Below are 25,120 nucleotides of genomic sequence, written 5' to 3' on the forward strand. Positions count from 1 at the left end.
TTGTGCACACACATAATAATTGAAGCATGTCCCTTCATTGTGTGGGTGTATTATGAAAATCAATCCTCATGCATGCACCATTATTAGGCATGCTTGTTTTACAGTAACAACACAGGGGAATATTTTTCACACACTGCACCATCACAAAAATATGTATTTCCATGTGTAGGTCCATATCAGTCATTCTTTGCATGTCACAAAATGAAGTAGCCCGTATTACCTTTAAAGCAGAAGTTTCACTACAATGGAGGTAGTATTAATTTCACCAGGTTTAAAATGAAGCCTTAACTGATCTTGCATAACATAAAACATAACTAACTGACCTTGTACAACATAAAATATAAAACAATCTGAATGCTGAATGCAGGTTCACTAGGATAAGGTGGTGTTTAATTCCTGTCCTCCATTAGTGTGTAGCGAACTCAACAGGATTCAATATCAGCGGGAACTGATTCTTTTGTGCACAGACAATCCTGTTTGTCTGAAACATTTGGGCGCAATCAAAAATATTCATATAAGTGGTTGTTGTTCTTATTGAGTAAGCTATTGAGCAAGTTTTCCAAGGGTGAAATTGAAAAACAGATAACAGGGACATTCAAGCAAGCATTTGTGTGATGTTCTGTCCCTTTAAATGTTAGCACTCTCCCCTCCCTAGTGCAAAGCCGCAATTTTGTGTTAGTTTCAGTTATACAGCTAGAACAATAAAGAGAGCACAGCACACACAGCTATGTTTCTATCAGCTTTATCTGTGACTGTGTTATCTCCTTCTCTGTTGGATTCAAATATAATTGTTTCGATAAATGGGGTTTTCTGCATATAGTTTGTAAAGTGTTTTGTGATCAGTTAGGAATGGGTATATTGTACGACGATTTAATGAAAGATATATTATTATTGTTCTATGAACTGAATAAAAGTGTAACCTATTTATAAATCTATCTACTCATTTCTATTAGCTCTTCTGTGTGAAAAAACTCACACCTCACTAGTTAGTTCCCCCCCGCAATTAACTAAACTATTTTTTTTAAATGACCCCATCCTCCTCCAGTGTAACCAAACCAAAAAGAACTGCCATCCATAGATACAGGGGAATTCTATATAAGTGACATGCTCCTGATTTTATCTGAGCCCTTATGAATGCCACTGGTTTCTAGAATGGAGCGGAGAATGGTGACTGACGAATGGGGAGTTGACTAGACTCCTGGATTTTTCAGTCACAAAAATAATGGCAAAAGTCATGGCAAGTTAATTTAAACTTGAGTCTGCATCAATTTGGGCTGTTTTCCCTTTCATCTTGTGGAACCCTTCACTGGGAAGAAGTTTAGAAGGCAGGAGCTGTACTTTTTAGGTAACAACAGGATCCTGTAGGTCTGGGTGGCAGAGCAAAGGAAAGTGGCACTCAAATGGATACCTGGTGCCTCAGGTAGCACCTGCAAAATCCATGTAGATCTCAAGTGAGCTGTGGGGTATGAGGCAGAAGAACCAATTTTTTTTCATGGTTAGGGAATCCTGCCCTCCCAACAGAAGAAATAGTAGGAAACACCAAGTTACCAGTTGTGGAGTTTCCTCTTCTCTATAGGAATTACATCTGCATAGGGGAAAATAGGACATCAAATGGATACATGAACTTGAGAAATAATATTTTAAATGTTGGCACCTTCCTTAATTTTATTTTAATTCAGAATCACTTTTCTAGTGCCTGCGCATTAGCAAAGAAAATACATATTGTCTAATATTATTCTGTCCTCTTCATGCTTCTGGAATACTAGGTATTCTCAACGATTTTCACACATCTTAACCTCATGGCCATACATCATAACAACCAGATTTCATTATAATAAAGACCTTTAAAACCATGAAAAACTACTATTAAGTAACTAAGGGGGGTCATTACAGACCAACATGATGAGTTCTCTACCCAGAAGCTGTGTAAGAGACGAGACCTAGAAACTGATACCTGTTTTTGTCACAATAAGGAGAAGATCCAATCACACAACCACATGACTAACTCAAAGTTTGGATACTTAATTATTACAACAACTGTAGGTGTCTTTGTAACTTTTTTTAAAAATTGCAATGCAAAACATGATTATATAAATTTTTCTGTGAAATTAGTCAAGATTTCAAATGCAAATCCCTCATTAAAAATAGAATCATAGAATCATAGAATATCAGGGTTGGAAGGGACCCCAGAAGGTCATCTAGTCCAACCCCCTGCTCGAAGCAGGACCGATTCCCAGTTAAATCATCCCAGCCAGGGCTTTGTCAAGCCTGACCTTAAAAACCTCTAAGGAAGGAGATTCTACCACCTCCCTAGGTAACGCATTCCAGTGTTTCACCACCCTCTTAGTGAAAAAGTTTTTCCTAATATCCAATCTAAACCTCCCCCACTGCAACTTGATATATATATATATATATATATATATATATATATATATATATATATATATATATATATATATAGTGAAGAAAAGACCTCCTAAAAGGTTAAGATAGAAAATGTCTGAAGGATTACATGAAAAGCATGTAAAATGTCTTTTCCCTTCTAAGTTGTTTTAGCTGTGTTGATCCCACGATACTAAGCCAGGTTAATTCTACTCTTCCACATCAATAGTTCTAAATCTTGCCACAGGCTGAATAAATCTTGGATTTTTTTGACTGAATTTAATAGAATATTGGAATGAGATACAAAGGAAACGACAATAGTTCTTTCAGAAAAACTAAGAATACTATACTCATGGTTCAGTAGGTCAGAAGATACAATTGTTCAGACTGAGAACAAAAAATTACTAATTCCCCTGTTATTTAATTTACTGCTGTCATACACCTTGATTCCTAAGTTCAAGAAAAAAACAAGATAATGTCTGCATAACAAGTACTAAGAACAAAGTAAAATATGGAAGCTGTTTAACACCAAATTTAGACAATGCACAAACTATCATCCTGAGAACCTTCTGAATGGCTTAATTTTTTTTGTTTTCAGTTCTGCAAGGTGTTGGCTGCATAATTTTTTAAAATAAGTGTTCCATAAACAACATTGGTCAACAAATTTATATTCAAATGGAGAACGAACAGCTGAGTAATACATTCATCATATATTCAAACAAATAAAGGGATTCTATCATGAAAAACTGTTGTCTATGAAGCCTGGTTCATATGCCTAACATTTTAAGTAAAACCTTTATCCAACCACTTTTCATTAAAGTACAGTTTCTATTAAAATAGTCCATGAGTAAATATTTTATAAGTGCATACAACAGTTCATACAGTATATGCCAAGAGTAGAAACTAAGCAATATTAATTTCAGTGTGAACCCTAAACTTAAAATTCACCCAACAGTAAATGACTGAAAGCCTACACATAACAAAAAGAAGGCTTTCACAAAGCAACAGACGCAGAGGAAAATTTTAATAAAATATACTTATGAGTAAACTTAGGAATATAAACACAACTGAGCAAGAGAAAGCTTATGTAAATTAAGCAACAAATAAATTTCATGAATCTCTGTATCCTTAAACTGTGTGCAAAATTCTGCGTAGGTTGTACTTTGAATACATCTATCTCAACACTTTAAATTAATTCCTCATGATGTTATATATGACAGTGAACAATATTTTCGAAATGTTGGGTTAACAGTTATTATCAGTATTCAGTCACTGAATATTGCAATTATATATATGCATTCCTTTGCTAATTCAATTGTTATAGAAAATTGTTCTTTGGCACTTTAGCCAAAGAATGTCTATCCCCTACCCTCACCCCTGCTTAGTGGGAAAGATGGAGTTAGTATATAGGCCTATTTGTTAGCCTGGGATAGAATTTTGGGTTTGACTTTTTGATGCTATTATAGCCTTATTAATATGTGTGAACAAAGAATAAAGAAACCCTGTGTTACATCTGCTCACAAGCAGATGGGGTAATAAGAAATGGAGTTAAAAGTGTTACAGGGTATGGTGGGAGTGTAATATATGAGCATACATTGGAAGACTGCCTGGTTCTTCTCTCAAGCCAAGGTCAAGTAACCAGTTAAGAGGGGCAAGGAGGGACGGAGGGTCAGGCATAAGAAGCACTAAAAGCCAAAGAAAAGCCTGGCATTGTCCAAACACAATTTCACTCCTTACCCCTCCCATGGGATACAAAAGAGGTGGGACAAAGACCCCAGACTCACAACCCTCCAAAACAGAACATGACCATAAATTGTAAGGGGTGGGATTAGGGGAATGCATTGCAGGTATATTTGGGCCTGCTAAGCCCTGGTCTACACTAGGACTTTAGGTCGAATTTAGCAGCGTTAAATCGATTTAAACCTGCACCCGTCCACACAATGAAGCCCTTTATTTCGACTTAAAGGGCTCTTAAAATCGATTTCCTTTCTCCACCCCTGACAAGTGGATTAGCGCTTAAATCGACGTTGCCGGCTCGAATTTGGGGTACTGTGGACACAATTCGATGGTATTGGCCTCCGGGAGCTATCCCAGAGTGCTCCATTATGACCGCTCTGGACAGCACTCTCAACTCAGATGCACTGGCCAGGTAGACAGGAAAAGAACCGCGAACTTTTGAATCTCATTTCCTGTTTGGCCAGCGTGGCAAGCTGCAGGTGACCATGCAGAGCTCATCAGCACAGGTGACCATGATGGAGTCCCAGAATCGCAAAAGAGCTCCAGCATGGACCGAACGGGAGGTACGGGATCTGATCGCTGTTTGGGGAGAGGAATCCGTGCTATCAGAACTCCGTTCCAGTTTTCGAAATGCCAAAACCTTTCTGAAAATCTCCCAGGGCATGAAGGACAGAGGCCATAACAGGGACCCGAAGCAGTGCCGCGTGAAACTGAAGGAGCTGAGGCAAGCCTACCAGAAAACCAGAGAGGCGAACAGCCGCTCTGGGTCAGAGCCCCAAACATGCCGCTTCTATGATGAGCTGCATGCCATTTTAGGGGGTTCAGCCACCACTACCCCAGCCGTGTTGTTTGACTCCTTCAATGGAGATGGAGGCAATACAGAAGTAGGTTTTGGGGACGAAGAAGATGATGATGAGGAGGTTGTAGATAGCTCACAGCAAGCAAGCGGAGAAACCGGTTTTCCCGACAGCCAGGAACTGTTTCTCACCCTAGACCTGGAGCCAGTACCCCCCGAACCCACCCAAGGCTGCCTCCTGGACTCAGCAGGCGGAGAAGGGACCTCTGGTGAGTGTACCTTTTAAAATGCTATACATGGTTTAAAAGCAAGCATGTGAAAGGATTACTTTGCCCTGGCATTTGCGGTTCTGCCTTTGCAAAAGGTTTCTGGGGAGGGCAGCCTTATTTCGTCCTTCATGGTAGGACACTTTACCACTCCAGGCCAGCAACACGTACTGGGGAATCACTGTAGAACAAAGCATTGCAGTGTATGTTTGCTGGCATTCAACCAAAATCACGCGGTGGGAGGAGGCAAAATGCGACCTTGTAACGAAAGCACATGTGCTATGTATGTAATGTTAACAGCAAGGTTTACCCTGAAAGAGTGTAGCCACTGTTTTATAAAATGTGTCTTTTTAAATACCGCTGTCCCTTTTTTTTTCTCCACCAGCTGCATGTGTTTCAATGATCACAGGATCTTCTCCTTCCCAGAGGCTAGTGAAGCTTAGAAAGAAAAAAAAACGCACTCGCGATGAAATGTTCTCCGAGCTCATGCTGTCCTCCCACACTGACAGAGCACAGACGAATGCGTGGAGGCAAATAATGTCAGAGTGCAGGAAAGCACAAAATGACCGGGAGGAGAGGTGGAGGGCTGAAGAGAGTAAGTGGAGGGCTGAAGAGAGTAAGTGGCGGGCTGAAGACAGGGCTGAAGCTCAAAGGTGGCGGCAGCGTGATGAGAGGAGGCAGGATTCAATGCTGAGGCTGCTGCAGGACCAAACCAGTATGCTCCAGTGTATGGTTGAGCTGCAGCAAAGGCAGCTGGAGCACAGACTGCCACTGCAGCCCCTCTGTAACCAACCGCCCTCCTCCCCAAGTTCCATAGCCTCCACACCCAGACGCCCAAGAACGCGGTGTGGGGGCCTCCGGCCAACCAGCCACTCCACCACAGAGGATTGCCCAAAAAAAAGAAGGCTGTCATTCAATAAATTTTAAAGTTGTAAACTTTTAAAGTGCTGTGCTTAAAGTGCTGTGTGGCATTTTCCTTCCCTCCTCCACCACCCCTCCTGGGATACCTTGGTAGTCATCCCCCTATTTGTGTGATGAATGAATAACGAATGCATGACTTTATTGGCTCTGCAAGCAATGATTAAAGGGAGGAGGGGAGGGTGGTTAGCTTACAGGGAAGTAGAGTGAACCAAGGGGCGGGGGGGTTCATCAAGGAGAAACAAACAGAACTTTCACACCGTAGCCTGGCCAGTCATGAAACTGGTTTTCAAAGCTTCTCTGATGCGTACCGCGCCCTCCTGTGCTCTTCTAACCGCCCTGGTGTCTGGCTGCGCGTAACCAGCAGCTAGGCGATTTGCCTCAACCTCCCACCCCGCCATAAACGTCTCCCCCTTACTCTCACAGATATTGTGGCGCGCACAGCAAGCAGTAATAACAGTGGGAATATTGGTTTCGCTGAGGTCTAACTGAGTCAGTAAACTGCGCCAGCGTGCTTTTAAACATCCAAATGCACGTTCTACCACCATTCTGCACTTGCTCAGCCTGTAGTTGAACAGCTCCTGACCACTGTCCAGGCTGCCTGTGTATGGCTTCATGAGCCATGGCATTAAGGGGTAGGCTGGGTCCCCAAGGATACATATAGGCATTTCAACGTCCCCAACAGTTATTTTCTGGTCTGGGAATAAAGTCCCTTCCTGCAGCTTTTGAAACAGACCAGAGTTCCTGAAGATGCGAGCATCATGCACCTTTCCCGGCCATCCCACGTTGATGTTGGTGAAATGTCCCTTGTGATCCACCAGAGCTTGCAGCACTATTGAAAAGTACCCCTTGCGGTTTATGTACTCGGCGGCTTGGTGCTCCGGTGCCAAGATAGGGATATGGGTTCCATCTATAGCCCCACCACAGTTAGGGAATCCCATTGCAGCAAAGCCATCCACTATGACCTGCACATTTCCCAGGGTCACTACCCTTGATATCAGCAGATCTTTGATTGCGTGGGCTACTTGCATCACAGCAGCCCCCACAGTAGATTTGCCCACTCCAAATTGATTCCCAACTGACCGGTAGCTGTCTGGCGTTGCAAGCTTCCACAGGGCTATCGCCACTCGCTTCTCAACTGTGAGGGCTGCTCTCATCTTGGTATTCATGCGCTTCAGGGCAGGGGAAAGCAAGTCACAAAGTTCCATGAAAGTGCCCTTACGCATGCGAAAGTTTCGTAGCCACTGGGAATCGTCCCAGACCTGCAACACTATGCGGTCCCACCAGTCTGTGCTTGTTTCCCGAGCCCAGAATCGGCGTTCCACAGCATGAACCTGCCCCATTAGCACCATGATGCATGCATTGTCAGGGCCCATGCTTTCAGAGAAATCTGTGTCCATGTCCTGATCACTCACGGGACCGCGCTGACGTCGCCTCCTCGCCCGGTATCGCGTTGCCATGTTCTGGTGCTGCATATACTGCTGGATAATGCGTGTGGTGTTTAATGTGCTCCTAATTGCCAAAGTGAGCTGAGCGGCCTCCATGCTTGCCTTGGTATGGCGTCCGCACAGAAAAAAGGCGCGGAACGATTGTCTGCCGTTGCTCTGACGGAGGGAGGGGCGACTGACGACACGGCTTACAGGGTTGGCTTCAGGGAGCTAAAATCAACAAAGGGGGTGCCTGTACATCAAGGAGTATTTCAGGCACCATAAGAAATGGTGCACCATAAGAAATGGTGCACCTAAGTTATCGTTGTTATTGGAACAAGGAGGTTAGCCTGGCCTCTGATTGATACATGGCTAGATTTACCTCGCTGCACCTTCTCTGTGAGTGACTGCAGTGTGACCTAGAGGAATGAGTCCCCTAGACAGGGGAGGAGGCAAATGAGTACAAAACAAATCTGGTCTATTTCTTGTTTTGACCCACTCCATCTATCTTTTACATCTGTGGCTGGCAGCAGACGGTGCAGAAGGACTGCATGCCATCCACATCTCATGGCTGCTCGGCAGAAGATGGTACAGTACGACTGCTAGCCATCCCCATCTCTTGCCTGCCTGGCAGAAAATGGTGCAATACGACTGCTAGCAATCCTCATCTCTTGCCTGCCTGGCAGAAGATGGTACAGTACGACTGCTAGCAGTCCGTATCGCCTGCCCGCTCACCATAAGACGGTTCAATAGGACTGACTGCAGGACTAAAGAGAATGACCTGGTCAAGTCACTCCAAATTTAGTCCCTGCGCCCATGTCTGCCCAGGCGCTCCCAGCCGACGTGGCCAGGAGCACCTCGGACACGACGAGGACGACTACCAATCGTATTGCACCGTCTGCTGCCAGAAGGCAATGGGTTGCTGCTACTGTGCAGCAAAGCCGTACCGCGTCTGCCAGCACCCAGGAGACATAGGGTGATGGTTACCTGAGCGGGCTCCATGCTTGCTGTGGTATGGCGTCTGCACAGGTAACTCAGGAAAAAAGGCGCGAAATGATTGTCTGTCCTTGCTTTCACGGAGGGAGGGAGGGAACGGGGGCCTGACGACACATACCCAGAACCACCCGCGACAATGTTTTAGCCCCATCAGAGTGCTCCATTGTGACTGCTCTGGACAGCACTCTCAGATGCCCGATTGTTTGCCATTGCTCTGACGCTGGGAGGGGCGCTTACAGGGTTGGCTTCAGGGAGCTAAAATCAACAAAGGGGGTGGCTTTACATCAAGGAGTATTTCAGGCAGGACTTCATGGAGGGTTCCAATAAGAAATGGTGCACCTAAGTTATTGTCCTTATTGGAACAAGAAGGTTAGCCTGGCCTCTGATTGATACATGGCTAGATTTACCTCGCTGCACCTTCTCTGTAAGTGACTGCAGTGTGATCTAGAAGAATGAGTCCCCTAGACAGGGGAGGGGGGGAAGCAAATGAGTACAAAACAAATCTGGTCTATTTCTTGTTTTGATCCACTCCATCTATATTTTACATCTTTGGCTGGCAGCAGACGGTGCAGAAGGACTGCATGCCATCCACATCTCATGGCTGCTCGGCAGAAGATGGTACAGTACGACTGCTAGCAGTCCGTATCGCCTGCCCGCTCACCATAAGACGGTTCAATAGGACTGACTGCAGGACTAAAGAGAATGACCTGGTCAAGTCACTCCAAATTTAGTCCCTGTGCCCATGTCTGCCCAGGCGCTCCTGATCAACCTCACAGAGGCGACCAGGAGCACCTCAGACATGACGATGACGGCTACCAGTCGTACTGTACCGTCTGCTGCCACAAGGCAAGGGGTTGCTGCTACTGTGTAGCAATGCCGTACCGCGTCTGCCAGCACCCAGGAGACATAGGGTGACGGTTACCTGAGCAGGCTCCATGCTTGCCATGGTATGGCGTCTGCACAGGTAACTCAGGAAAAAAGGCGCGAAATGATTGTCTGCCCTTGCTTTCACGGGGGGAGGGAGGGAACGGGGGGCTGACGATATGTACCCAGAACCACCCGCGACAATGTTTTAGCCCCATCAGGCATTGGGATCTCAACCCAGAATTCCAATGGGCAGCGGAGACTGCGGGAACTGTGGGATAGCTACCCACAGTGCAACGCTCCGGAAGTCGACGCTTGCCTCGGTACTGTGGAAGCGCTCCGCCGAGTTAATGCACTTAATGCACTTAGAGCATTTTCTGTGGGGACACACACACTCGAATATATAAAACCGATTTCTAAAAAACCGACTTCTATAAATTCGACCTAATTTCGTAGTGTAGACATACCCTCAGAAGGAGAAGGTGGGAATGGGGACACAGGCAAGGCTCTGTGGCATCAGAGGTGGGAATGGGGACAAGGGCAAAGGCTCTGAGGTGTCAGAGCTGGGAACAGAACACTGATTAATAGACCCTGCTGGCATGCAGAACTATGGATATACTTGCTTGAAACTAATCCGAACAAACATCACATTGCCTGCACTTTGCACTTCTGGTCTGCTTTCTGTGTGTGTCACAAGAATCGGGAGGGGGTGAAGGGAAAGCCCTCTTCCAGATGATTTGGCAAAACTGGTAGGGAGGAAGACATTCCTTGGAGTTCTGGTTGCCTGCTGAGCTGAGGGGGGGAATTTCCCTTCCCCATATTGGTAACCCACCCATACCTTTCTTCACACCAGCATGCCTTGGTACAGTTTGAAACCAATGGGTCTCCAACAGGGGAAAGGGTCCACCCCATGCTAATCCATCTGATCCTTGAGAGAAATGGCTTTAACGGAACTTCTTGCATCAGTAAGTACCACTAAGGTACGTAAGGGTGTACAGGATTGGGGTTTTTACTTGTGTTATAGCTTGAAAACATTGGATGGAATTAATTTATAAGGTATTTTGTATTTACCTTATGTAGCTGTCATGTAAGTAGCTGCAGTTTTATAAATATTCTATTTTAATTTGATATGATTTCATGGAAGTAAATACTATTCAAATAGAAATCTTCATTCTGTAGATAACATAAAAACCCAGCATCTGTGTAACAGGCACCCTTCATTCAGGATAAATGTAAGAAACAATAAGAGTCTCAAACCAAAACAAAGGGACATGTAAATCTAACCAGGAAATGGAACTATGTAGGAGGAGGCTTTTTCACTGGATATTGTTTTGTGGAGGGGGTATGTGCCTGTGTCTGACAGAGGCATGAGAAATACTAGAAAAGCAGACAGAGAAGGCAGCAAGGATGCACCAGATACCACTTAAACAAGCACTGGGAGCATGGAACCAAGAGAAGCCTAGAAGGAGAAGTTGGCTGAAAGGGACTTGGAGCTATGAGTAGGGTCCTATCAAATTCATGGTCATAAAAAACACGTCACAGACCGTGAAATCTGGTCTCCCCCCATGAAATCTGGTCTTTTGTGTGCTTTTACCCTAAACTATACAGATTTCAAAGGGGACCAGTGTTTCTCAAATTGAGGGTCCTGACCCAAAAGGGAGCTGCAGGGGGGTCACAAGGTATTTTAGAGGGGTCATGGTATTGCCACCCTTACATCTGCGCTGATTTCAGAACTGGGTGGCCGGAGAGTGGCAGCTGTTGGCCGGGCACCCAGCTCTGAAGCTAGCGCCCCACCAGCAGCAGCACAGGAGTAAGGGCCACAATACCATATCATGCCATGGTTACTTCTGTGCTCCTTCTGGCAGTGGCTCTGCCTTCAGAGCTGGGCTTCCGGCCAGCAGCTGCTGCTCTGCAGCTGCTCAGCTCTGAAGGCAGTGCTGCCGCCAGCCGCAGTGCAGAAGTAAGGGTACAAATACCACAACCCTCCTTACAATAGCCTTGCGACCCCCCCAAACAACTCCTTTTTGGGTCAGGACTCCTTTACAACTACAACACTGTTAGGATATAGATATTCAGGCCTGTCTGCAAAGGCCTGTACTTTAAGAATTTAGGTGTATTCTTATTGCTTGGCTAGTTCTAGAGGTATAAAAGAAAGAAATCACTGTCTGCCAGTGTAAGGGCCTTCTCTTACTGTGACAGATTGAGGCCCTGTTCTTAGGCTAAGGCCTTTGGCTAAGCAGCAGAGGCAGCTATAAGCTAGGAAGCGAACAGTCACATCCTCACATTCCAAACTAGTCACATTGAAATAAGGTGCTATTGGGCTGTTAGGCACTATCAGGACAGGATTGTATTCCTATCACCTCCAGAGAAAGGGAAGTGCCTAGAAAATGTAAAAGGAAACTTAGTTTGATAGCATCCTGTCTAGCAAGAACTCACTTATCAATAGCTGGGATGTGAAATCCTCGCTTCTGTGTTGTCTTGTCATTGTAGTTCCCACTTTCCTATTGTTTGTCTGTATAATCTCTGTCTGGTTCTGTGATTGTTCCTGTCTGCTGTATAATTAATTTTGCTGGGTGTAAACTAATTAAGGTGGTGGGATATAATTGGACAGTATGTTAGGATTGGTTAATTAAATTTCAGGAAAATGATTGGTTAAGGTATAGCTAAGCAGAACTCAAGTTTTACTACATAATCTGTAGTCAATGAGGAAGTGAGTGGGTGTGGGTGGGGGTGGGGGTGTGTGAGATGGGAACAGGGAATGGGGGTAAGAAAATTGGAATCACGTTTTGCTAAAGGGGGAGATGGGAACAGGGAATGGGGGTAAGAAAATTGGAATCATGTTTTGCTAAAGGGGGAAATGGGAACAGGGACACAGGTGTAAGGCTCTGTGGTGTCAGAGCTGGGAAGGAGGATACTAAGGAAGGAAACTGGAATCATGCTTGCTAGAAGTTCACCCCAATAAACATCGAATTGTTTGCACCTTTGGACTTCGGGTATTGTTGCTCTCTGTTCATGCGAGAAGGACCAGGGAAGTAAGTGGGTGAGGGAATAAGCCCCCTAACAAACACCATGAAATTTCAGATTTAATTAGCTGGAATCATGAAATTTATGATTTTTAAAATCCTATGACCGTGAAACTGACCAAAATGGACCATGAATTTGGTTGGGCCCTAGCTGTGAACAAAGAAACTGCCTCTTGTTGTCTGAGACAAAGACATACTCTAACATGTTGATAAATGTAGTGGAAAACGTTACTCATTAATAGTTTTAGAATTGCCAAGCTAATAAAGTCATCTTTCTAATAAGAATAGAGAAATAAGGAGCTAATTTTTCAGCTCACATAACCAATCTGAAAGGTACTACAGAATAATTCCCTGCCCTTTAAAATGAATAGGAATCAAATACATAACAACACTGGGTGCAGTGTGATACTCTCCTAGGTTCATTTGCATTCTTGAAAATGGTGTATAGTGCACCACCAGCAGCAGTGAGACAATATCAGCACAGTCACTGATTTAATCGTGCTGCCTGGGGGTAGGTAAGGTCTTGGGAATCATGTTGAAGGTCAGGATAGTTTCTCCTAATACGTGTCCCAAAATTCAAGGGCTTGGAGCTAAGATTTCCCACATATCCTCAAGCTCCACACGACTCTCAGGTCCCTTTCACCAGGCCATGCCACTAATTTTGCATCATTGAGAGGTTAACACAGTAAGCCTTCTGCTTGTCAATCATGATAAAATTTAGTTTTAAGTTCTTCCCCTTTGGTGTGATTTTCCATGCCAGAGGGGATCTTATGTCTTTATGCTGATACGGTATTACACTCTTTAAAAAAAGAAAAAAACAAAAAAACAAAACTCTACAGTTGAATTTCCCCTTCATAAAATAAAATCATTAAAAACACGAACCTTCTCAAACCAATTCACTCAGAGGTGAGTGGATGTATTTGACATTTCAGGGTCATTATGTCATTAGCAACTGATCAGATTCACTTCAGTTGCTAGCAGTTCACAATGTATATGCAGGGAAGTTATCAATCACCATATCATTAAACCAACCCACAAATCAAATACAGTACCTCTTCAATTCAAATATAAAGCAAATCTGAACATGTAAAAATTCCATTTTTAATATCACTCACAAAGAACTATTTATTCACTTGCCTTTTGCTTCTAGTCACAGCTGCTTTAAAAGCAGCACTTTTTAAAAAATTTCAAACACAACAAGAAAAAAAAGTGAAAATCACTTTAAAAGTCAATTTGGGGACTCTATAAGAGGCTTTTTCAACTCAAAGGTCTAGTGATTATTTCTTTACCCTGAAAGATAATTGATCAAATTCTGCCTTCACTGACACCTGAGTGATCCCTTTACAAAGGCAGGACCTGGCCCAGTACAACTACGGTTCCAGTTGTATTCCATTGCCAATTCTCACAATGAATTCTTTGTTCAGGAATCATACATTCCTTGTTCAAACTTGAGTTTTGAAACCTGTTTTGCATTTTATCTCACTATTCCTTTGGGACTTATAGTATTACAATTTTAATTGATAAATATAATTATTCCAAACCCCAATGTTAATTTAAAACATCCTTAAGTGCTTGTTTTCTATTTTTCTCCTTTAACTACAATGGTCATGAAGTACTAAAAATTGTAGCTCTGACTGACCTATGAGTACATAAAGCTTGGAGATCTGTCCATTTACTTCTAGAGCTTTTTTCTCTGCCCACTATTCTGACATCTGCCATGTGCTATCAACGATTTGATGAATGAAATGAAAGCATGTGACCACCTACCCACACACCTTGGCAGAGGTGCACTCCATACACGACGGCCACCACCCAGACAGGCAAGTTTATTAGCACCTTCCAAGCGATAGCCAGGAAAGCAAGAAAAGCTTAAGGAGTCTCCAACACCAAAGTAAAAACCGATTCTTCTACTGAAGGCAGGAACGCCAGGATCATCACATGGTTCCAGATTATATTCTGCTGACAAAAAAACAGAATATATAAATAAACAGGAAAATCCCATACCTTAAAAATAATTGAGAACAAATGAAAATTACAGCTTTGGTATAAAATACTTGGAAAGCATATTTTCTACAGATGTTCATAATCCAAGTCTATTTAACAGTGGCTTCACTCAAAATATTGCTTGATTCTTCCAGCCTGCTCCTTTTCTTTTCGTTACGGTCTGATGTACAGCAATGTGGGTGGGATATGTAGATACCTAGTTACACTGATTTTCTTAACTTCAGAGACTTTAATCAGCTTCAAACCACGAGAGGTTCATTACAATTTGTTTGTATCTCTTGTAGATAACTCATTATCGTGCAATTCAGTTGAACTACCAAACACTAGGGATGAACTTCATAGTTTGCAAACCAATAGTAAAATGGAAAGAGCTTACTAAAATCTAACGAAAGATCAAATTGATGTAGAGATGTATCACCACATTTTCCAAAGATGTGCCTGAGTTTCATGCACAAAGAGTGGAACGGCACTCCTAATCAGGTGAACAACTGCCCTTGAATGCTCTTGAAAATCATGAATGCTATCACTTAATCAGAAACAATTGTACACCTAAATAAAAAAAAATGCCTGGGGTCTGATTCTCCTGTCACCTACACTGTAAATCGGGAATAACTCCACGCAAAACAGTGGAACTACAATAGTGTAAAACTGGTGTAAGGGAAAGTAAAATCAGGCTACTGGATAGGCCTCTGTAAGTATATAATTGCTCTTTCAGCATAACTAGCTGTTAACTGCACAGGCCCACACAGAACCATGTACCGCACTAAAACTTTCATTGTTGTCAAAGGGAATTGTGATCACAGATCAAGGAGAGTATATAGTTCTTAGTTATTTAATTTGCACTTGTAAAAAATTAGGATTTATTTTGAAAGAGCTATACTTTGTTCTTTCAGTCCTACAAATCCAATTACTGAGGAGATAGACTGGGTTTTGAAATAAACTCTGAACACATTTTCTTTAGTGTTTTTTTTAACTTCCTTTTAATTACATTTCTACAAAGTTGAAAAGACAATCACAAATATAAAACCCTGTCAACTGAGATAATATACATACAACAAAACAGACCTTAAAGAAAAAAAGTATAACATGAAAAATGTAAATCATACCTAACAAATTGTAATATGATGACTATACCTTGTCAGTGTCTAACCAGTTAATAACAAATAGGTCTTATTTAGATAAGAATAGATAGCATTCTTAGTCCTAGATAGAGTTGTGAATTCAAATTATAACTTGAGTAAAAGTTTAAGTAAATATAAAATGGATATCAAATCAATCTACATAAATCCGAAAACTTTGATGTTTTAATTGCATGCAATTGCACTGAGTAAAAAATTTAGCAACACGGCATCCACACCTGTGTGATGGGGTGTAAATACCCCACACTGGGTCCAAATAGGTTAAAGGACAACACTGAGACCAGGTAGCCCCACCCTACCAAACCAGCAAAGAATGTTCCAGCTGAAGAGGAAGCTTAAACAGGAGCAACCCAGCTCAGACCTATTCTGAGGGCTCCCAAACAAGGGTTCCAAAGAAGCATCTCTGTGAGCAATAGGACTGCCTACTGAGTCTGATTGGAGCTGAAGGTTTAGTTGTCTTTTCTTTTTCTTTTATCTTGTATTGGACCTGGAGCCATAGGGAGAGACAGATGTTTGGAAGTGACCTGCAGAGGTAACTCTGAGGACACTCCAAGGTGTTGGACATTGATTGGCTCTCAAAGGGCCCTGGGTCGAAGTCTGGTGGAGTCCAGGGGGGTGGCCTCCCTTACAAACTTCCCCTGCTGCAGTAAGGGCACAAGCCTCATTCCCACCCCATTCTCCTTCTGGTAAGAAGAGGACAAGGATGCTGAAAACCCAAAGTGTAGCTAAGCCCATACACTGGTGAGGAATTGGATTGAAAGACCTTCATGCTGGGAGTTGAAGTTGGATACTAGATGTGTAACCCACTAGGCCACCTGGTCCTCTGAGGCTTTCTGTTACAACCTGACATTAGGAATACAGACAAAGTTATTTTTTCTTCCTTTACCTTTCTTCCCTGATAAAATGTTTTTAAAGTGTACATTTGGGAAATAAACAATCCTTAATTATTTATTTTTCTTAATATTGGTACAGTGTTAAAAAGTGATTTAAAGAATAAATGTTGTTACTACAGTACAACACAATTAATATTTCTGCCTAAGTAGAAAGAGAGGTAGGTTTCCACCTATGTGCCTTTTGTTTTGGTGGCAGATACCACAGTATGAGTAATAGAATAATTGAAATTAGAAACAGAAAACATCTATTAGACCACTTAGTTCATCTATTAGGGATATTCTTTAGAGTGTATTACTGTGCATATTTATGTCACTATATAAATACGATATTTAACATGCAAAAAAAAAGACGATATCTCAGATATACTGCTACGGACAAAGAATCCACACTATAGTTTGTATTGGAGGGCTGCAATTGATAAGGTGCCCTTAAGCCATATTTTGGGCTTCTGTGATCCTGGGTCAGAAGTACACCAGACTTGTCACCCAATGTAAATTTAGGAACTAAAAAGTGTCCTATAATTCCCCTACACTAGGGAAAACATTCTGTGGCCAGCTATGCTAGCTTCAGGATCCATTTTTGCTGGTAGTGCAGAGGAGAGTGGCAACAGCCCAGCATCTGGCTGAAAAACTTACAGTTTAAGGGCTTAATCTTGTAAAGTGCTGAGCTCTCTAGCCCCAATTCAACAAAGCACTTAAGAACATGCTTTAACCATTTGTCTAGTCCCCTCAACTTCAGTGTTGTGTGTACTTATGCACATTGCACGGACAGGGCTAGAGTCGCTCACCACTTTGCTAACAAAAAATGGGTAACAGGAACAATGGAGAACAAGTGAACACATAAATTACTACATGGCTCAGACAATCTTCTATCTAGTCTGCTGTGCTATCCCTGTGACTGGTCAGCATTTAATGTTTGGGATACTTCTGGATCAGCTCCTCTAGGTCAGGGGTGATGTAACACCTCCCATGCTCAACCACCACTATCCCCCCCACCCCAAGTTAATATATTACTTAAATTGTGAAGAATGGTGGTTAATATTCCATGTACATTTTTATCCTAGCCAATGTAACTACCAGTCAAATGCTTACTATTTATATAAATGACTTAATCCTATTCTGAAATCTACTTATTTTTCTCAATAATGCCTCGTAGCAATGAGTTCTACAAGTGAATTAGTGTTATGTAATTTAAGAATTTTTAGTTTTAAATTTCCTTTCTTTTAATTAATTGGGTGTTCCCTTATTCTTGTATTCCAGGAAAAGGTAAATAGGGGTACTTAACTGACTTTCTCTATACCTCCCATTATTCTGTGTATTTTATTTGTCTCCTCTGTGATCAGAATAAGAGTGAAAGAAATAAACCACTCAACTCAGTCAGTTTGTGATGCATGTGTCATAGATGTTCCATGAACTCTATTTTGTGTCATTAATTTAATGTGTTTGAAACACAGTTCTTTGAGATGACAGTTCTTGTTTTGCCATGCTCAATTTTAAATTACTCAAGGAAGAGAACTTCTGTATTCTTTTATTTTTTGGTGTTGTTTTTGAATTGTGTCCCCACCTAGCTCCTAACTGAGGACTGATAGATTTACAGAGAAAAAGAAGAGACTTTAGGCCAAAGGCTATGTCTACACTATGGACCTTACAGCGGCACAGCTGTACCACTGCAGCTGTGCCAGTGTAAGGTCTCTCATGTAGCTGCTCTGTACCAGCAGTAGAGAGCTCTCCTGCCAGCATAATTAAACTACCCATAATGAGCGGCAGTAGCTACGTCAGCAGGAGAGCATCTCCCAACGACATAACGCTGTCCACACTGACGCTTTTGTCAGTGAAACTTTTGTTGGGGGGGGGCTGTTTTTTCACAGCCCTGACAGACAAAAGTTTTACCGACAAAAGTGCTAGTGTTGACGTAGCTTAATCCTCCACTTTCTCCCACCTTGGGAATGCATCTGTTCATTGTCATTGCACAGTGGGTGAAAGATGCTACCAAATAACAATGGGGATATCGCCTTAAATACTTATTGTTTTCCAGGGGGAAAGAATAGATTTACATGCCAATTGGACACATAGGCACCGACTCCGGGGAAAAATTAGTGGATGCACCACATCCACCGGCAGCCAAGCTCCCCACTCCTCGCCTCCTTCTCCCTCCTGAGCATACTGCCCCCCCCCAGCCCCTCCACCCCGCCGCCTAACAGCTGTTTGGCAGCGCTTAGGACTTTCCGGGAGGGAGGGGAAGGAGCGGGTACCCAGAACACTCATGGGAGGAAACGGAGAACAGGTGGGGAAGGGGCGGGGACTTGGGGGAAAGGGGGTGGAATGAGGCTCGAAGGGGGTGTGGCTGGGATGAGAAAAGGCAGGGTGGGGTGGAGACTTTGGGGAAGGGGTGGAATGGGGCTAGGGCGAGGGTGGGGCAGGAATGGGAAGAGGTGGGGCCAGGGGCAAGGGTCAAGCACGCACCGGACAGAGGGGAAGTCGGTGCCTATGACTGGACAGCAGCAATGAAGATGCAAATGGGGGAGAAATATATAGTCATAATTAGCAAGAGTGATATTGTGCAGCATAAACAAAATCTATTTCCTGATTGTTATAAAGATCAGATGATATTTTGCTTGTACATTTTGCCTATTTGCATGTGCAACAGTGTACATAAAACATTCATATTTCCAGTTTTACTAGTAATTTATATTGCACATATTAATTTATCTCTGCAACCTGCATACTTACTTACTGCATACTGAAATTGCAATTTTTAAAAGTTAAGTTCAATGGGAAGTCAAAATAACCCCTCCAGGACATTTTTTCCCCTAGAGAGGAACTGAAAAATAAACTTAGCAGTACAGTCACTTTGTAGTCAAAGAAAAAAATGCTTTTGAAAGTAGAATACAGCAAAACAGCTCACATGTGGCAGATCAAAACTGCAAAAGTGATTGCTTTGCATGCTTAATACATCATTTTCTATTTGTGTTCTAGACTTCCATCACCTCTGTCAGTTCAGTTTTTAGTGATGCTGGAGAAAACTGCTGTCTCAGCTCATTCAGTTCGAACTGTTCTCTTTTCAGTAAACAATTCTCACTTTGCAGAAGTACATTTTACTTGCCTGAAAGTGAGGAAATAGTATTCTTAAACTCCGTCGTTTGTCCTCTAAAATGCATATTTATGATATTATTGCTACCTATCTAATTCTGGTGTATTGGCTGAAGAGAAGATGTGAGCCCTTTTTGTGAGTGAGAAACACTTGAGATTTCATAAAACCATTACCCAAGAACCTTATTTTGTGTATTTATCTTCAAGTTCCTTTTGTGAATTATTTAAAAATAGATTGATCGATCACGTAAATAGTTCGATACACATTACAACATCTTACCACCGCTAACCTCTCGCTTGATTAACGCAGAGTATCTGCAATGGGTGAAATCAGTCACCTGACAAGTAAAGCTATTGCTGCTGCTGAAACCAACAAGTCTTTTGAACAAGAAATCCAGTCACTATATTTTATTTGAAAACAGCAAGGTGCATATGACTCTGTTGTAAATCAGAGAAGGAAAGGCATAATCTCTAGCTGGTCAGCTTGCTACATTTGAAAAATAATCAAGAATATTTGGGGCAGTAGTTCCCCTGTCACTAAATATTCAGATCCAAGAAGGGAGAACTAGCAGATTAAACAAGCACTGCTTTCTAGAGGGGTAAACATCATGCAGCTCTACGGGTTTATACATCCCAGAAGTGGGAATTGGCACCGAAAAATATTGAAGAATTTATCCGTTCCATCTGTGCACTCTTGTTACATCAATACAGAGTAAATATAAGCAACTGTGACTTATGGGGTTTAAATTCCACTCAAATATTAGTTGATATAATTACCAGAACTTCTAGATACATTAAAGCCTGATAATTCAAACATTCTTTTTTATTTTTACATAATACATGGATACCAATCCCAGACCATTTTTGGCATGAGGGTCTGCTCCATTACTCCCACCTGTTGCTGTTACCTTTCTGACATACTTTCTTCCGTTTATTGCTCACACATTTATCCCCTGCTTTACACCTCTGCCAGTGATGGTTCTCTCCCTCAGCTGCACCCTTTCTCTCCGTTTCTCACCAGTTTTATTTGTCTGGCCAAGAGAGAGTTCATCCTTACTCCTGTAGCCCTAGGTGTTCACTGGAGCAGGTCACATCTCAAACAGCCTCCTCTTCACCAGTGAAGTCATCTCCCCCTCTGAGTCTGTTAGCCTTCTTGACACTTGCTAATTTTGAGGTAATTTATTCATTGTTGGTTCTCTCTCCTATTTTGGAAACCAGGATTTATAAGCACCTGAAACAACTTCTTTTTATTGCTATTTAGTAACATTTGTTCTGACTAAAATGAAAAACGATTGAAGATATTTTCAAACCATTTGTTAGTCCTGAATTCTTTACCTGAAAATGTTACATTGAAACCTTCATAGGAGATTGAAAAGTCAGATATAAATCGAAGCTGTGCAGTGAAGTTTCCAAAGAGGCCAGCTTTAATTGTAGCGGGTAACACTGAGCCAGTTAATCTGGCCACTGGTTCTGTGAAGCTGCCATCTTCAGTGATGAGCAAATAGTCATGAGAACTCTCAAGGTGAAAGGTGTGAAAGACCAACTGTACTCCTGGAAGAAGAAGAAAAAAAAAGATGAGGGAGTGTTAAAAGTTAAGGTAGAGAATTGGAATGTAGGGTAGTTATTTGCTGCTGCAGCTGAGCTAGTTTTCTTTGTCTGGCTATACCAAAAGAAGGACAAGATATACTTGACATGGATTTAATGAGGCCACAACTTTATTATTAGATGTCTGGGACTACCCAGCAGATAGAAGTGTACAGTAAAGGCAACTCCATGTTCATTCAAATATATGCTTGTGGCTTCCACCAGCCCCCCTTCATTTTCCATCCAGGTTCCCCAACCAACCCATGGCTTGGACCTTACCATCCACCCTCCCCTCTTAGGATGGTTCAGGTGGGCTATAAGAAAGGGTACCAATCATAGGAGCCCCCAAACCTTCCCCCCATTCTGTTCCTTTAACCAGCACCTCCTTTTTAAGTCCTTCACCAGGCCATTTATCTGGTCACTGGATGCCTTCCCTATGGAGTAACTGCACTTGACATCTACCCCACGCTTACAAAATGAGTTGCAACATATAACTTAACCCCATTTTCTCCTCACTATAACATGTCCTCCCTGACATCTGCTCTGGGGAAGGCGAAAAAACCCCCACTCCACTGAAGCCATTATAGGGGGGAGGGATAGCTCAGTGGTTTGAGCATTGGCCTGCTAAACCCAGGGTTGTGAGTTCAATCCTTGAGGGGGCCACTTAGAGATCTGGGGCAAGAATTGGAGATGGGTCCTGCTTTGAGCAGGGGTTTGGACTAGATGACCTCCTGAGGTCCCTTCCAACCCTGATATTCTATGATTCTAGGCATGAGGCATGAGTTTTTAGTATGTGCATTTCTGAAATATTACTTGTTTTTCTATTGTATATAGGCTTTCTGAAAATCTGTCTTTAAACATGTCATTAAAGGTTTTTCCTTCCATATTTCTTGAAGGTTTTCAGTCTGTATCACCTGTGTGCAAAGTGAATAACCTCATCTCACCTGAAGCAGGAGGGACATTGTCTGGGCTTGCTAGAGGAGGGGTAGCAATGCTTTATGGGTTGAGGGGGGCAAATGTATCAGAAGCTGCTGCAAAAGGGTGGGTGACGGTCAGCCTGGTGACACTGACTCATCCCCTGAGAATGTAAGTGTGGAAGGTTTTAAAAGGGTCAAGCATGGGCATTAAAAGCCCTTTCTCAATGCAACACCCTCTCTCCCTCCTCTCAAGGTGCTAATATCAGGTTGGGTTCGGACCTGATATGGATATTGCACTGGTCTCTCCTTTTTAGGGGGGCTGAGAAGGTGTCAGGGAGGACCTATATATTCTATAGAATAAACTATAGAATATATATGTGTGGGTGCAGTTGGTGGGTATTGTTGTATTTGGAAAAAGAGCTTGTGGTCTAGTTGGCAGAGCACTAGACGGGAGCTATGAACTGATATTAATTCAAGTTCTGCCACGAGCTTGCTTGTTTTTGTGGGCAACTCACATAACTTCCCTGGGATTCATTTTCCCCATTTGTACAACAGAAATAATAATATTACTTAACTCACAGGAAAATTATAAGAATTAATTGTTAATTTATGTACAACATTTCGAAAAGCGGAAGCCATATACATAGGGTGTACAAAGCATTATTATTTCATGTACACAGGGTATTCATGTGTAACTGCATGAATACAATATGGTTGAATACAGGTATCTGAGGGCATGTCTGATGAGCGCACCCATATGCTCTATGTCCAAAGGATATCCATAAATACGATCAATTTGTTCAGGCGGGTCGGTTGATTTAAGGATTTTCAAGGTTGTCAAATGCTAAACGAATGTTCTGTACTTGGTCATTCTGAAACCCTTACTGGTTTAGTGGCTCCATGAAATCTGAATCAGGATCTCTAACACTGGCATTCCTACCACTACACATACCAAAAGGGTATTCATTTCCCTAATAGCCCTTTATCCTTAAATCTATACTTAAGCCCAAGGTGCTTGCCTACAGTGATCATCCTCTCAACTCCCTGGATGCAATTTGTTAGGTTTTGTGGAGGGAGGGAAGGGAAAAGAAAATGCTGAAAGAGTGCCTTTTTGGAATAATTACTGTAATGGTTAGGGACTGATGTCTCTTCTCTTTACAGTAAGGCTGTCATTAGCACTATGTGAGGCCAACTTCCAATTTACTAGACTACCCAGATATCCCCCCATAACCTAGAAATAAAAATATTTCATTATTGAAGTCAGTCCTTCCATTTCTGGCCTAAAGAGTCAATTGCTGACACTGTGTTATGATCATAGTCTATCCACTTTAAAAAATTTTTACTGCAGAGTCTGTACTACTGTTGGGACAATTATCTCCCCACTTCAGTGTTTTACAAATGTTTGCAAAATTTATAGTCTTGAATTAGTTTGAAACACAAAAAATCCTTTCTGCTGCTCAGTATGAGGGAAATAAAATCAGAAAGCTACTCTGAAATGATATCAACTTTAACAGGTTAGTTCAAATATTCAATTATGGAATTACCTCCAAGGGTGGCCTCTTATTGATAAAAGTGTCTATAATTCACCTAGAAGAGTTGTTATTCATTTGAAGACTAATGTGAATTAGCACAAACCCGCTCCCCAACAGTTTATGGCCTTACTGGTTTGGTATTTATTTATTTAAATAGCAACTAATGCATTTATTTTTATGCCAATTAAAAATTGCTCTTTTTAATAATTTAAACTTGGGTTTTCTACATCACAAACCAGCACCCTAACCCCAGGGTTATAGAGAAAGAGTCAGCATTTCTGTGTCTGCTTCTCTTTCTTTCCCCTTCTCCTCACAACAAAAGATTTGTGGAAACTGATACAGCTTTGACAAAACAGGATAGTTTGACAAAAAGGTTCTGAATAGCCCTACTAAGAAGTCACCTCTCAGTCTTCTCTTGATAGGCTACCCAGCTGAGATCAAGTCTGTCACTGTAAGACATTTTCTCCTTGAATAATTTTTGTGGCTCTTTTCTGCGCCTGCTCCAATTTTACAGCATCCTTTTAAAAATATGGACACCAGAACTGGACTTGGTCTTCCAGGACTGGTCTCAACAATGCCATATACAAAGGTAAAATCACCTCCGAGCTCCTACTCCCTGTTTATCCCAAAGATTGCATTAGCCCTTTTTTCCCCCAGCATCACACTAGAAGTTCATGTTGAGTTGCCTGTCTACTAAATCCCCCCTAAATCCTTTTCAGAGTGACTGCTTTCCAGGATACAGTCCCCTATTCTGTAGATACAGCCTACATTCCTTGTACCTGGATGTTTAACTTTTCATTGGGCTGTATTAGAAAAATATGCTGTTTGAATGGGCCCAGCTTACAAAGCAATCAAGATGGCTCTGTATGACTGTCCTGCTTTCCAATTATTTTCCACACCACAAATCTTTGTGTCATCCAGAAATTTTATCAGCTGTGATTTTATATTTATTTCCAGATCATTGATGAAAATGTGGAATAGTGTCTGGCCTAGTACTGATCCCTGTAGAACCCCACTAAACATTTGATGACAGTTCCCCATTGACAACCACTTTTTGAGATCTCTCAGTTAGCCAATAATAGAAACATTTTATGTATGCTTTATTGATATTGTAAAGTGCTAATATTTTAATTGAAATATCATGCAGTACTAAGTAGAATGCCTTACAAAACCTTAGTATATCAATGCAGTTGCTTTCATCAACCAAACTCGTAATCTCAAAGAAAGAAATCAGGTTTGCTTAAAAATACCTATTTAATATAAAATCCTGTTGACAGATATTAAAGAATTAAAGGATAGGAATATATGTATCAATTGAATTCTATATCAGTGTTTCCATTATGTTGCCTGAAGAGAGATGTCAAGCTAAAAAACGGTTACCTACATTCCTTTAACTGTTGTTCTTCGAGATGTGTTGCTTGTGTCCATTCCAAGTAGGTGTGTGCGTGCCACATTCACAGTTGTTGGAGGGTTTTCCCCCTAGCAGTAACTATCGGGTTGGCTGTGGAGCTCTCTGGGGTTGCATCTTCATGGCGGTGAATATAAGTCCCTA

At 42.1% G+C, this 25,120-nt stretch overlaps 1 protein-coding gene across 2 annotated transcripts in view; it reads right to left on the reverse strand.

Moving 5' to 3' along the window:
- Window positions 1–25,120, reverse strand: part of CSMD1 (CUB and Sushi multiple domains 1) — a 1,991,107-nt gene that overhangs the window by 439,379 nt on the left and 1,526,608 nt on the right. For both annotated transcript variants that reach the window (XM_048845330.2, XM_048845329.2), the window contains exons 20-21: window positions 20,871–21,086; window positions 14,177–14,365 (exon numbers count right to left, since the gene is read on the reverse strand). In XM_048845330.2, the coding sequence (XP_048701287.2) occupies window positions 14,177–14,365; window positions 20,871–21,086 (405 nt within the window). The remainder of the gene's footprint in view (window positions 1–14,176; window positions 14,366–20,870; window positions 21,087–25,120) is intronic.

The sequence above is a fragment of the Caretta caretta genome, chromosome 3 (assembly GCF_965140235.1).
Source record: "Caretta caretta isolate rCarCar2 chromosome 3, rCarCar1.hap1, whole genome shotgun sequence".
NCBI lineage: Eukaryota > Metazoa > Chordata > Testudines > Cheloniidae > Caretta > Caretta caretta.